Source organism: Bufo gargarizans, chromosome 9 (assembly GCF_014858855.1).
Source record: "Bufo gargarizans isolate SCDJY-AF-19 chromosome 9, ASM1485885v1, whole genome shotgun sequence".
NCBI lineage: Eukaryota > Metazoa > Chordata > Amphibia > Anura > Bufonidae > Bufo > Bufo gargarizans.
The window spans coordinates 41,636,934-41,650,910 of NC_058088.1; the positions used below are offsets into that span (position 1 = coordinate 41,636,934).

General features: G+C 43.2%; 1 protein-coding gene and 2 non-coding genes across 3 annotated transcripts; all 3 read right to left on the reverse strand.

Annotated features, from left to right (window-relative positions):
- Positions 1 to 919: 919 nt before the first annotated feature.
- On the reverse strand, positions 920 to 10,271 carry LOC122919765 (PPP2R1A-PPP2R2A-interacting phosphatase regulator 1-like; the record flags this gene model as incomplete). Its single annotated transcript, XM_044268950.1, has 8 exons — positions 920 to 1,320; positions 3,796 to 3,889; positions 4,220 to 4,281; positions 5,617 to 5,705; positions 7,024 to 7,125; positions 8,150 to 8,204; positions 8,547 to 8,590; positions 10,206 to 10,271. Coding segments are annotated over 8 exons (657 nt in total), but the record flags the coding sequence as incomplete, so codon positions are not given.
- LOC122920001 lies at positions 3,998 to 4,137 on the reverse strand. The gene has a single exon (XR_006386878.1). It is a non-coding gene; the product is annotated as a small nucleolar RNA U109 (small nucleolar RNA).
- On the reverse strand, positions 5,834 to 5,970 carry LOC122919999. The gene has a single exon (XR_006386876.1). It is a non-coding gene; the product is annotated as a small nucleolar RNA U109 (small nucleolar RNA).
- Positions 10,272 to 13,977: the final 3,706 nt, after the last annotated feature.

The following is a 13,977-nucleotide window of genomic DNA, read 5'->3' on the forward strand; positions in this document are numbered from 1 at the left end:
ATCGGTCATGGATGGGTCCGTTCAGATAATACAACTGTTTGCATCTGTTCAGAACGGGTCCGTTTGTATTATCTTTAACATAGCCAAGACGGATACGTCTTGAACAACATTGAAAGTCAACGGAGGACGGATCAGTTTCCTATTGTGCCAGATTGTGTCATAGAAAACCGATCCGTCCCCATTAACTTACATTGTATGTCAGAACGGATCAGTTTGGTGATCGGAGGCAAACTGATGCATTCTGAGCCGATCCTTTTCCATTCAGAATGCATTAGGGCAAAACTGATCCGTTTTGGACCGCTTGTGCGAGCCCAGGACGGATATCACAAATAGAAAGACAAAACGCTAGTGTAAAAGCAGCCTTAGAAAACAAGTGATCGGGCATGTTTAATTACAACTAGCTGGATCCATCTTTCCAAAGACACTACACAATACACATTAGATGGCCGGCTGACCCTGCTGAAATCAGGCAGAGTTCCGACATTGCTCATCTAATAGGGATAGACATCTTAATAAACTGCCCAAAATACTGTGACAAGAACGGAGCAGGAGGAGAAGGAGAACCCAAGAAGAAATATAACCAGGGTAAAGCAGAACTGGATTCATAAATGGCTGCGAAACCTAGCAAGCGGGAACTTACGTTTCCAGTGGTAATGCAAGCCATAGTGCATTGAAAAGCATTTGACACTGGGGTGTGAACATGGGTTAACAGTAAAAGGTGACGTTTCTTATTTGGCTGAATTATACTGGCCGGTCAGTCCTGGCCCACCCTGTACATTACAAAAAAAGAAGCTGCATTATTACTCTTCCCTTCCTGGAGGATAGAGAATTTGGTGGACCAGCCGAGACCACAATACTACAATCTCAATCCATGACTGCAGACAATACACAGTTTAAAAAGAATAAATAAAAGCGAAAACTACACGCATAAATACCTGGGACACACAGGCAATATGTACACGGATACTGTACATACTATTCTGTACACAAAATACACAATCTCCTGCTCCACTTTTCAAGTCCTGTAACAGTCCATCAGGCAGGAGGTGAATTATATACCTAATAATAAAAATAAAAACGTAATCCACAGTGGAGAAGACCAGGGTTGCAAATGATGTGCTGCACAGTCTTAAAATAATGGGGATCGGGGACACGGTGGCCTGGCCTTGTGTCACTCACTTGGGTGACAGATCGTCCAGTGATATGAATGACGAGCAGGAGTTGGAACAGGCGGCGGGGGAGTCGGTCACACAGCTTTCCTTAGCTGCAGAGTCAGACGAGGAGCTGATGCTGCTGCTGCTGTCAAGGTCCGACGAAAGACTGCAAGCGAAAATAAACATTACAGACTAATATATTTGGGCAGAATCGACAGTGTTTTATAAAATATCACTTAGAGTAAGCCCTCTTTCACACAAGTTTTTTTTTCTTTTCCCGTTTATGGGCAGTTTTTTGCGTTCTGTATACAGAACCATTCATTTCAATGGTTCTGCAAAAAAAGTGGATGTATTCCGTTGAAAGATAGAACATGTCCTATTATTGCCCGCAAATCACGTTCCGTGGCTCCATTCAAGTCAATAGGTCCGCAAAAAAAAAAAAAAACACGGAACACATACGGAAATGCATCCATATGTCTTCCGTGTCCGTTCCGTTTTTGTGGAACCAGCTATTGAAAATGTTATACCCAGCCCAATTTTCTCTAGGTAATTACAGTATTCTGTATAGGCCATACGGAAAAACGGACCAGAAACACAACGGAAACAAAAAAACGAAACAATGGATCCGTGAAAAACGGACCGCAAAACACTGAAAAAGCCATACGGTCGTGTGAAAGAGGCCTACGGTGCACATAACTTAGAACCACAGAACCCAAATTTGGTGCATCTCTGGCAGTCTGTGTGCCAGAAAAATCTAATCTATGCCAGCTATGAGCAGGCCTAGATTTCAGGTGTGATTTACTGACCCTCCCAGACCACAGAAGACTGGCGTTGGAAAAAATTATAATAAAATAAAAATAGTTGCACATTTTTATGCAAAACTGGCATACACCAAAATGTGCAGCATTTGACTGTAACTTGTTCCTTGATAATACACCATGAGTTATAATCAATTTCCAAAAGGTGTGGGTCCTACACAGCATCTTGTAAGGTAAGCCCTTCTCAGGCCAATAGAACATTGCCACCGTTTGTATTCAAAGCATTCATAGAAGAACTTGTTATCTGCAGTTCAGACTTAAGATTTGGGCCTGATTTAAACTGCTGTACTTTTTCTGTCAGGAGCAGTGCAGTTATGAATGGAAATACAACATGTCAATGACCGCGCTTGCACCTGAAGGAGACCGTTTACCAGAAGGTTTAAATAGTGCAGTCCTATGCTTTGGGCCTGCAACTTCAGACAATCATATATCCGCCTTTTTAATGTACACTACAGGGTGTTCACATGGTTAGGTCTTCTTTAAACCAGTAGAGGATGAAGTAACACAGCTCTAAAGTGTCATACCAAAGGTTTTGATTGGTGGGAGTGCAGAGACACTAGAACGAGGAGAGAGACGTCTAACATAGTATGTGCTCTCTCTTCGCTGCAAATGGCAGACAAAGTCTATGGGCCTTTCTCGTAGTGAAGGGAAAGAGACTACACTATGCAAGTGCTTCTCTCTCCTCTTTCTAGCAATCGGACTCCTCAGCACTCAGAGCCCTTTAATCAAAACCTCTAATATGTTGCTTTGAGTTCAGTAACACGTTACAGGGTTTTTCTGGGATTTTCAGATTGATGGCCCATCTCCCTAGCCTCCCCTCTCCACGGACTGAAATGAACAGAGTGGCCGGCCAGGTTCAGCTGTCTCATTCATTTCTATGGGCGTTCCGGAGATAGCCGAGAGATGTACTTGGCTATCTCCAGAATTCCGGAGCGCATGCCTGACCGGCTGCTCCATTGGGCAATCTGAGCTTTGAAACAAGACGAGAATCAGGGCATTACCTCCTCTTCATCTGAAGATAGAGCCTTTAGAAATCAGGCTCCGACCCCCCAAGGCTATAATCTTCCAACGTAGGAGAGAGAATGCTTTCTAAGGCTGCTTTCACACTAGCGTTCGCTGGTCCGCTCGTGAGCTCCGTTTGAAGGAGCTCACGAGCGGACCCGAACGCAGCCGTCCAGCCCTGATGCAGTCTGAATGGAGCGGATCCGCTCAGACTGCATCAGTCTGGCGGCGTTCAGCCTCCGCTCCGCTCGCCTCCGCACGGACAGGCGGACAGCTGAACGCTGCTTGCAGCGTTCGGGTGTCCGCCTGGCCGTTCGGAGGCGTGCGGATCCGTGCGGATCCGTCCAGACTTTCAATGTAAGTCAATGGGGACGGATCCGTTTGAAGATGCCACAATGTGGCTCAATCTTCAAGCGGATCCGTCCCCCATTGACTTTACATTGAAAGTCTGGACGGATCCGTACGAGGCTATTTTCACACTTAGCTGTTCTATGCTAAAAATAATGCAGACGAATCCGTTCTGAACGGAGCCTCCGTCTGCATTATTATGAGCGGATCCGTTCAGAACGGATCCGCCCGAACGCTAGTGTGAAAGTAGCCTAACATGACCATGGGGGAGATTTAGCAAACTGTTGTAAAGTAGAACTGGCTTAGTTGCCCAAAGATTCCACCTTTCATTTTTCACAGCTCCTTTGGAAAAGGAAAGGTGGAATCCGATTGGTTGCTACAGACAACCAAGCCAGTTCTACTTTACACCAGTTATAATCTTTGCTTATCGAAATGCAATAAACCAGTCCGTTCTGCAGCAGAATTAACCTTACCAGCTGTAATCCGATAGGTGCGTCATGTCTGGAGATAGCATGTTAGTTGTTCCTTGAAACAGTCTCTTTGGTTGGGTCTCCATGTCCATTTCCACTATAAAAAATAAAAAACTTGATAAAATGTTTGGTAAAAGGTCACCGCATAATATGTCACCACAGTATATACATTATCCTATACAATAATGCAGACAGAAAATGACAGTAGTGTAGGAGTAATATACTACCACTCAGTCTATACTTGACAACCGGCAGCCCTGACAACTCCCTATGCACTTCTCTAGCATGACTTGGATACACTGATGCACCACGGCATGGAGCACAGGAGTAACATCTGTCATGCACACATCTACATCGTAGATATAAAAGATCACCCAGATAACATTAAAAGGAGAATAAGGATTTTTAAATATTTAGAACTTATTACCTTTCCTCTTTATGGGACCTAGTGCACTTGGCCGTATACAGTTGATGGGACTCTGACTCCTCCTGCTGAAGACAAGGGTCAAAAGTGTCAATTATCAATTAATAAGTTACGTTAATATTTATTATAATACTGGAGAACTTGTATCCTGGATTTTCATGAGGAAAATCAAAACCACAGATAGAACGAAAGACGAGACTTCTACGCCCTGCAGCAAGGCAAACAAACCCTATCAATAGATATGCAAAAGAGCTCTGTTACTGTGAATGGCTTTAGCTACGAGCAGGGTGGGGATCCAGGACTTTACCATATGAAAAGAAAACTGCATGCAAACCATTCATTTAAGATTGGAAAATGCCTCTGTCATATGTTATACTGTCTCAGGCACAATCGGAAACTACTGAGTTTTACTTGCAAGCGGCTCCAACTGCATACCTTACACAAAACAGACCTGTATTGTGGCCAGTTAATTCTGAGCGAGATTCCATTCTATGGACAAACATTTCTTCTTTAAACCCAGAATTTAGTGCTTCCAGGGGAGAGCGTCATACCATATATCTAATATATACATTTCGTTATGTGGAAGCCGAAAAGGCTCTGTGCACACAACTCCTTCCCATCAACAACCAGAATTTTTGATTGAGGTTTTATATTGGATATTACAAGAGTTTTATGGCACACAAGGCTTTTTTGACTGGACTTGCATGCAAAACCATCAGTTTTTTCCAGAACGGACCTTGATAGAATCCATAACGCTTGTGTGTAAGAGAGGCCTAATGGGTTCCCTTTAAGGCCCCATTCACACGTCTGCAATTCTGTTCCACACTTCCGACCCCGAAAAAAATAGAACATGTCCTATTCTTGTCTGCAATTGTGGACAAGATTAGGCATATTCTATTAGTGCCGGCGGCGTGCGGTCCGCAAAATGCGGAACGCACATTGCCAGTGTGCGTGTTTTGCGGATCCGCAAAACACACACGGATGTGTGAATGAACCCTAAAGGGTGTTATATTTTCTTTTTTAACCTAAGCATGCCCACAGTGCCCAGACTTACAGGGAGCGCAGCACTTGCCCAGTAAGGGAATTTACATCATCATGAGTCACTTCTTCTAAGTCTGAGCACTGTGGACATGCTGAGATTATAAAAAGAAGGATAACCCCTTAAACAGCTAGAATATAGAATACTTGGAGGTTCGATCATCGATTACTAAAGCCTCTGTGTCTGAAAGTAGTCAATGCCAAATGCCCAAAAGACCCACATGCACTAAAAGTAAAAACAAAAACACAAGCAGGGACAATTGGCATGTATGTAGGTTACATAAAATATTCAATAGACTATATCCATGTCAGCACTGCAGGGCGCCGTGACTAAAGACTTGTAAAAAAAGGGTGATACTTACGTAGTAAAGCGCCTTGTAGGGCTGGGGATAGGGCTTGGGGGCAAACCATTACTGCCCAAACACATTTGTAGAGATGGAGAGAAACATTGCTATGGATGACAAAACAGATAACAGCTCAGTGTGACTCTGGTACATATAAAAAAGCTAATCATTTCACAATACCACAGGACAAACTCAGTTCTTTGGCAGATTCAATATAAAAAAAATAAAGATGCACGTATGTAGGAGTGATATACTACTACTCAGCCTGTGCTTAAAGGCTGGAAGCCCTGATCACTCCTTGGGATTATATTGCATAGTTAGAGTCCAGATGTTCTATGGAAAGAAAGAACACCGTAATATCCCACAATGCACAAGTGACCAAGTCCAACCCACTTATCCAACAAACTAGGGATCGACCGTTATAGATTTTTTTAGGGCCGATACCGATAATTTGTGAACTTTCAGGCCGATAGCCGATAATTTATACCGATATTCTGTGAATTTTCATTTTTGAAAATAAAAATAAAAAAAATCCTACTCAAATCTGCTGAAAATGAATATGTTTATTGTTAATGTGTAGGTTTTTTTTTTTGTAAATCTTTTTTTCATTTATACTTAATATTTTTTTTTTTTTTTTTTTACTAGCCCTTAGGGACTAGAACACTTGTCCTATTCACCCTTCAGTAGCATCCTGGCTGCCATGGTAACCGATCAGAGCCCCAGGATTACACTGCTGGGGCTCCGATCGGAGGAGGAGGGGACACTGTGGTCACTGCCAGCAATAATACTGGGGTGGGGGGCGCACTGCCCCACCAATGTTTTTAATGCAGGGGTGGGGTGGGGGGCACACTGCCCCACCAATGATTAATGCCACCAATGAAGATAAATCTCATTTATGCATATACAGGAGGCAGGAGCTGGCTGCAGAATCACATAGCCGGCTCCCGACCTCTATGAGCAGTAGCTGAGATCCGCGGCACCTGAGGGGTTAACTACCGCAGATCGCAGCTACCGCTCATAGAGGTCGGGAGCCGGCTATGTGATTCTGCAGCTCCCGCCTCCTGTTCAATTTGAATGAATACGTTAACATCATTGGTGGCGCAGTGGCCACAGCCCCTCCCCTTCTCTTCTCATCTGTCTCTTCATTGGTGGCAGCGGCATCACAGGGGGGAGGGAGACACTGCTTCCTTCTCACCTGTGCTGCTGAGAGAACACGGAGAGCGCCGACAGCATAAGTTATCGGAATATCGTCAAAATAGATGTAAATACTGATAACGGTCAAAATCCATAATATCGGCCGATATTCGAATGATCCCTACAACAAACCCCCATCATATCATGTCCCATTATCCAAAATTGTAAAGACGCAAAGCAATCTCAATGTTTGTGTCTGACACTTAATTTATAGGCTGTCATAGGTATTACCTTTCCTATTCCCCTTGTAGGCGACGGTGCTGGTGACACAGGGGCAAAGTCAACACGCTTTGGAGATGAAGGTTTTTCCAATTTGTCATAATCATTGTCACTCTGTAAGGTAATGCAAATGGTTGAAAACTGCTGAAACTATAGCACTAAAATACAACAGTAAATAGCTGTATGGGGTCTAAACGGAGTAGCTCCAAATCATGGGTTTATTCTAGGGTCTATGGGCGTCACAGTACTACTCAGGAGGTTGTAAGAAGATCGAACACAGCCTCTTAAAGTGATTTTCCAACCTTTACCAAGCGATTGTTTATCCAAACTGTGGTGCCGGTACTACACAGCTATGTCAGGGTGCTCGTCACTACCATGCTGCTCCCACTGACTACAGTTAAAGGAGTTATCCAATACTAAGAGTAGCCCAGACCTGCCCAACTCAGGTTGGGGGGTGATGCTCACCTGATCAACACCACTGGATTCAGTCTGTTGAGCTCCCATGCCGGCAGTTCTGCTCCCACATGCGCCGAGGACAAGATCCATCGACTGGGAAACCCATGACCACTGCTGCCAATAACAGGCTGCGGCGGTGACCTGCTCCCCCTGAATCACGTGTGACGTCAAATGTGACACAGGGGGAGCAGGTAGCTGCAGCGGTCATGTTTGCCCCTGTCGATGAATGTTGCCCTCGGCATGTGTGGGAACGGAACTGTCGGCACAGGAGCTTAATAGACTAGTTCCAGCAGCGAGGATCAGGTGAGCATCACCCCCAAACCTGGATCGGGCAGGTCTCGGACACTCCTTTTGGAGTTGAATAACCTCTTTAAGAGCTGAGGGTCGAGTAATGGATCAGTGGAACATTTATTACCCAAGAGTAATGATGGAGGGCTGTTTATATTGTGCAGCAAGAGGTGAGAAAGTCAGAAACTTGAAACGATGACAGAACAGGATCAAGACTGGGGATGGGTGAAGGGGGGACAGGCCAAAGAGTAAAATTAGTTTATGAAAAGGGAGATACATTGTGATGCCATTTTATACAAATAATGAGGGCGCCAGCTTCTCGATCTGTAAATAAGCCTAACCAATGCGTTACAAAAGAACAACAGCAGTAAATATAAAAGGAAAAAATGCCTACCAGGTTAAAGCTTTCCTCCCAGGATAAGCTCATTTGCATTGCTGTTTGCACTTCACTAAAAATTATAAAATAAAAAAAATAAAAAATGAAAACGTATTGTGAACACTGCAAAGTATTTCTGATTTAGCAAATTTTAATATTGACCAATGCTATAAAAAAAATAATAATACAGTTTCAAAGGTGTCTTCTGCGGTGAGCAGTAGAAGCAGCATTGCTCACCTATTAGTCACCCACAGAGTGGGAAGAACTCGGCTACAGCGCTGCTGGATCTAATCAGTGAGTAATGCTGCTCTTATTACTTTATGGCATTTCCAAGCATCACCTGTGTTTTTGTTTTGTTTTTTTAAACTGGACCATCCCTTTAAGTTTACTTTATGACACTTTTACTCCTACTTACCGCTCACGAGCTGTTTCACGATTCATTAAGTCGACTCCTTCCTCCTTTATAAAATAAAGAAATGATGCAAATGAGCCATCGTTAGATCTCAGGTTCAGCATGAAATCACTCTGCAGACATATTTCTAGCACAATAAATAGCTGACTCACCACTCATCCATGCAAACACTAAAGTAATGGTGCCTACCACCCCAAGCAAAGCTGCACTTCACTCCACTAATGAAGATCTTGCAGACTACAGTTAAGTGGTGCTGTAGGTGATCGGCGCTTTGCAATGCCATGCAGATTAGAAAATCCAGTCAGAAATCTAGGCTATATGGTTTCTTTGCCTCAATTGAAAAATGGCATGACTGATGTATGAAAAACATCATGTAGTACATGGCAACCTCTTTCTAACAAAGCTAGAACCAGCCCTGTATCGCATATGGGTCCAGAGATCTCCCCATTTACTGCCCCAATTGCTCTGCTAGATTCTGTTCAGCCTCGCTGCTCATGGGGACGTGTCCTTTCTGCTGCAGCTCTCTCCCTGTAACTGCTACAGCGTCTAAGGCCGAGTTCACACGGGCGAGATTTCCGCCCGGGTGCAATGCGTGTGGTGAACCTGAATCTGGACCCATTCATTTCACACTTATGCGTTGTGTGAAAATTGCAGCATGCTCTATATTGTGCGTTTATCACGCAACGCAGGCCCCATAGAAGTGAATGGGGCTAAGTGAAAAATCGCAAGCATCCGCAAGCAAGTGCGGATGCGGTGCGATTTTCACGCATGGTTGCTAGGTGACAGTATTCACTGTATTATTTTCCCTTATAACATGGTTGGGGGCCGCAACTGCGGACAAGAACAGGAATTTTCTATTAAGTGCCGACGATGTGCGGTCTGCAAAATGCAGAACGCACATTGCCGTTGTCAGTGTTTTGCGGATCCGCAAAACACTTACGGATGTGTGAATGGACCCTAACAGAACATATGCCTGGTGGCAGTTGAAGATTTAAACTGAGCACGTTCGACCAGCTCAGTGAGATGGACAAACTATAAGGAAATGAACTAACAGCAGGTGGCGCTATACTAAATTTTTAATTCCATGCAATTACAAAGTATTCGGATAAAAAATGTAGAATATGTTTTGCGACATAACTCCTTTAAATGGGTATTCTGGTTGTGTGAACTCATCCCCTACCCGAAGAATAGGGGATAACTATTAGTTTGGTGAGGACCCACACCGATAACAATAAAAGGAAACCCCGCCGCACCCTGTGGAACCCCCGCCAAAATGAACAGAGCATGCTTGCAGCCTCTCCATCGCTTTCTATAGACAGCCGAGTACAACACTGCCACAGAGATAAATGTCGGGGTTGGGCTCATACCTGACTGGCCATTCCTTTCATTTTAGGGGGCTCCACGGGGTATAGGGTCCCAGTGTTCCAGTGTTAGGAACCCCAGCAATCTAATAGTTATCCCCTGTTGTGTGGCTAGGGGATAACTTCACACTTTTCCTTGGTATGATGTTCTAACCCTCCCCATTATCAGAGTATGTAATATGTTTGTAAGTGCGGCACTGGGCACATGTCCTCTGACTGTTGGCACGAAGGGTACATGTAGATGCAAAAATAATATTTTTGCAGGAGGTAAAACACAATGGAATCGTATGGATGAATTTACCCTTTTTAACTGATGAAGTCTGCTGCTGGGAATACGGACAGGAGAGGATGACGGCACCTGTGGAGAAAATCAGTAATACTTATTAAAGGCACACAACATGGTGCCAAAAATAAAAAACCTTAAGGGAGGGGTTTGTGTACTTTTACATTTTTAATAGGACTTTTTGCAGTTAAAAATGCCAGCTACAGATTATATCTTAAAGGGAACCTGTCACTGGGATTTTGTGTATAGAGCCGAGGACATGGGTTGCCAGATGGCCGCTAGCACATCCGCAATACCCAGTCCCCATAGCTCTGTGTGCTTTTATTGTGAAAAAATAAATAAAAAAAATAAAAATAATTTGATACATATACAAATGAATCTGAGAGATGTCCTGTCCCTGAGATGAGTCCAGAGCATCGCGAGATTACTGCGCTCTGGCTTTCTGACATCGGGGAGCAAGGAGGAGATTCTGAGGATGCGGGGCGGTGCTGGGCTCCTTCACGCTGGACTCATCTCAGGTACATTTGCATATGTATCAAATCGTTTTTTTTTTTACACAATAAAAGCACACAGAGCTATGGGGACTGGGTATTGTGGATGTGCTAGCGGCCATCTAGCAACCTATGTCCTTAGCTCTATACCTAAAATCCTGGTGGCAGGTTCCCTTCAATTTTTATTTTTGATCCTGGCATTTTTTTTTTTCATTAGTCAACTTTTTTCTTCCTGGCTTTCTGACCAAAAAAAATAAAAATAAAAAGTGGGCGAGCCTCCCTAGCGTACCTCAAGATGGTAGGGAGGTTCATCCCGTCGTGGCCTGCTATTGGCTTCTCTCCCCGTCAGCAGATGTTTTGATTCAAGCAACAGGGAGAAGCAGTGGCGGCCGTGCAAGGTCCCGGGCAACGCAGTTGTCGGGGTGTGAGGTAAGTATAATGTATATGAGGAGCCCAAGCATTGGGGAGGGGTCATTATAGGGGTTGGATAACCTCTGAAAAGATGACACAGCCTGTACTCATACAGCTGCTCCGGAAAAAGGGAGTCAACATGATCATAAAATAAAAAAATAAAAAGTAAATAAAATAGTCAGACTCTAAGAAGTTTAATTAATTAAATTCGATTAATTGCCCAGCTCAACCTTAACAAGTGATGGCTACTGCAGTTGCTTGTCCTCATACGGATTCATTGTTTCTGGGCAGCAGATCCCTGTTCACTAATAAAATAAAGTAATGTCGCACTAGAATGAGGGGGGAAACCACCAGAGGTGCTCCCACTAACAGACAGCACCCAGTCTGAAAAAGTGGAATAAATATAAAGTAAAAGTGGGGCACTCTCTTAAGTAAAGGGATCTTTATTGTAATAATATATAATTAAAATTGCAGTAGGGTTAATATAACAATAGATGAGCAATAAAATTGATATTCAATAAAAATAGTACAAGTAGCAAGTGAAATTACAGTCCTATTAAAATTGTATTAAATAACAACATAAGTTGATCCCAAAAATGAATAAATTAATGAATAAATTAATCCATTGTTTTCCACTCTGGTAGTAGTTTATGCATATGACAAGTCAATTGATATTTGTAATTTGTTTGGATATCAAAGTTTCCAGATATATCAGTCTCTTCATATACTTCAGTCTATGACTGAATGCAAAGTTCTCCTAATAGGAAATAGTCACCTGCACTTCAATGAATCTGCAACGTTGTGTGCATAAGGTAACAAAAGTTCAAGATGATGTAGCTGTTCGCTTGTTGCGAATGATGTTAAGAAGCTACTGATGCGTACAGCGGCGTCCCGCTGTAATGTTTCAACAAGCGATCGCTAAAATTCAGTATAATCTTACCCGGAGGTTTGCTGGACAGTGAGCCCTCGACTCGGCACGTTTGGTTGATATAGTCCCGGTCTCAAGGGTTACTGCTTGGATTCAAAACTTGGCGCCACTTGGATTTGTTTGGTCCACGTGTTTCTGGCGTCTCTGATGTCGCAGTTAATAAGTTTTGAAGAAAATCTTTTTCACAAAGCAGTGTCCAAATCTCCGGAGTTATACAAGCCCTGTTTCCTTTAAGGGGGAACTTGTACCAGACGCTGTTTCGGGGATTTATAGTATTGACCCTTCCTCACTGAGGAAGGGGTCAATACTATAAATCCCCGAAACGCGTCTGGTACAAGTTCCCCCTTAAAGGAAACAAGGCTTGTATAACTCCGGAGATTTGGACACTGCTTTGTGAAAAAGATTTTCTTCAAAACTTATTAACTGCGACATCAGAGACGCCAGAAACACGTGGACCAAACAAATCCAAGTGGCGCCAAGTTTTGAATCCAAGCAGTAACCCTTGAGACCGGGACTATATCAACCAAACGTGCCGAGTCGAGGGCTCACTGTCCAGCAAACCTCCGGGTAAGATTATACTGAATTTTAGCGATCGCTTGTTGAAACATTACAGCGGGACGCCGCTGTACGCATCAGTAGCTTCTTAACATCATTCGCAACAAGCGAACAGCTACATCATCTTGAACTTTTGTTACCTTATGCACACAACGTTGCAGATTCATTGAAGTGCAGGTGACTATTTCCTATTAGGAGAACTTTGCATTCAGTCATAGACTGAAGTATATGAAGAGACTGATATATCTGGAAACTTTGATATCCAAACAAATTACAAATATCAATTGACTTGTCATATGCATAAACTACTACCAGAGTGGAAAACAATGGATTAATTTATTCATTAATTTATTCATTTTTGGGATCAACTTATGTTGTTATTTAATACAATTTTAATAGGACTGTAATTTCACTTGCTACTTGTACTATTTTTATTGAATATCAATTTTATTGCTCATCTATTGTTATATTAACCCTACTGCAATTTTAATTATATATTATTACAATAAAGATCCCTTTACTTAAGAGAGTGCCCCACTTTTACTTTATATTTAGATCCCTGTTCACGCTGCTCAATCTTCTGCCCAGAAACAATGACTGGGGTTTTCGCATAAACTAATTATTTTACCTAACGAACGAGCATTTTGCTTGTTCATTGGGTGATCTGTGGCACCTTCACATGGGCAGATTAATGGGAACTAACCTGTTTCTTTAGATTTCCTTGCGATTGCTCTGTAGATAAGTCTTTGTAAAGAGATGTCTGTCGGGATCTGCCGAGAAAGAGCTTAGAACCTGACCTTCACTATAAAAGGGCCCTTACACAGGCCGAAAAGCCGCCTGATAATCACCAACGAGCGTCCATAGGAATGCTTGTTAGCGATTATCTGAGTGTATAAAGGTGCCGCCTATTTCCCGATGAGCGAGTAAAACGCTCGTTTGTCAGGTAATATGCTCGTCTGTGCAGGCACATAACATGGTTTGCCGGCAGCAGATCATTCTGTCTAATGGCGCTCTACTAGCAGAAAACAGCGAGTCTATATGGGTATTAGCGATCACTCCCCCCCCATACTGTGGAGATCGCTGCATGTAAGGCTAGGTCTACACGACGACACTGGTGCTTCCTTCCTGACAATCACCTGCTGTACTGTCCCGTCTAAGGGGACTTTCAGCTTATATTACACTGACAGATAATCTTGCAGATCATCGCTAACAAGCATTCAGATGAACGCTTTTTAGTGATGATCTGGCAGGGTAATATTGCCGCCGATTACCACATGAACGAGCAAACACAAGTTCATCTGGTAATCTAAGTATCTTGGAAAAGGTTTAAAGGGGTTGTCACATCATGGCCAATGGGGGCATATCGCTAGAATATGCCCCCATTGTCTTACAGGTGCGGGTCCCA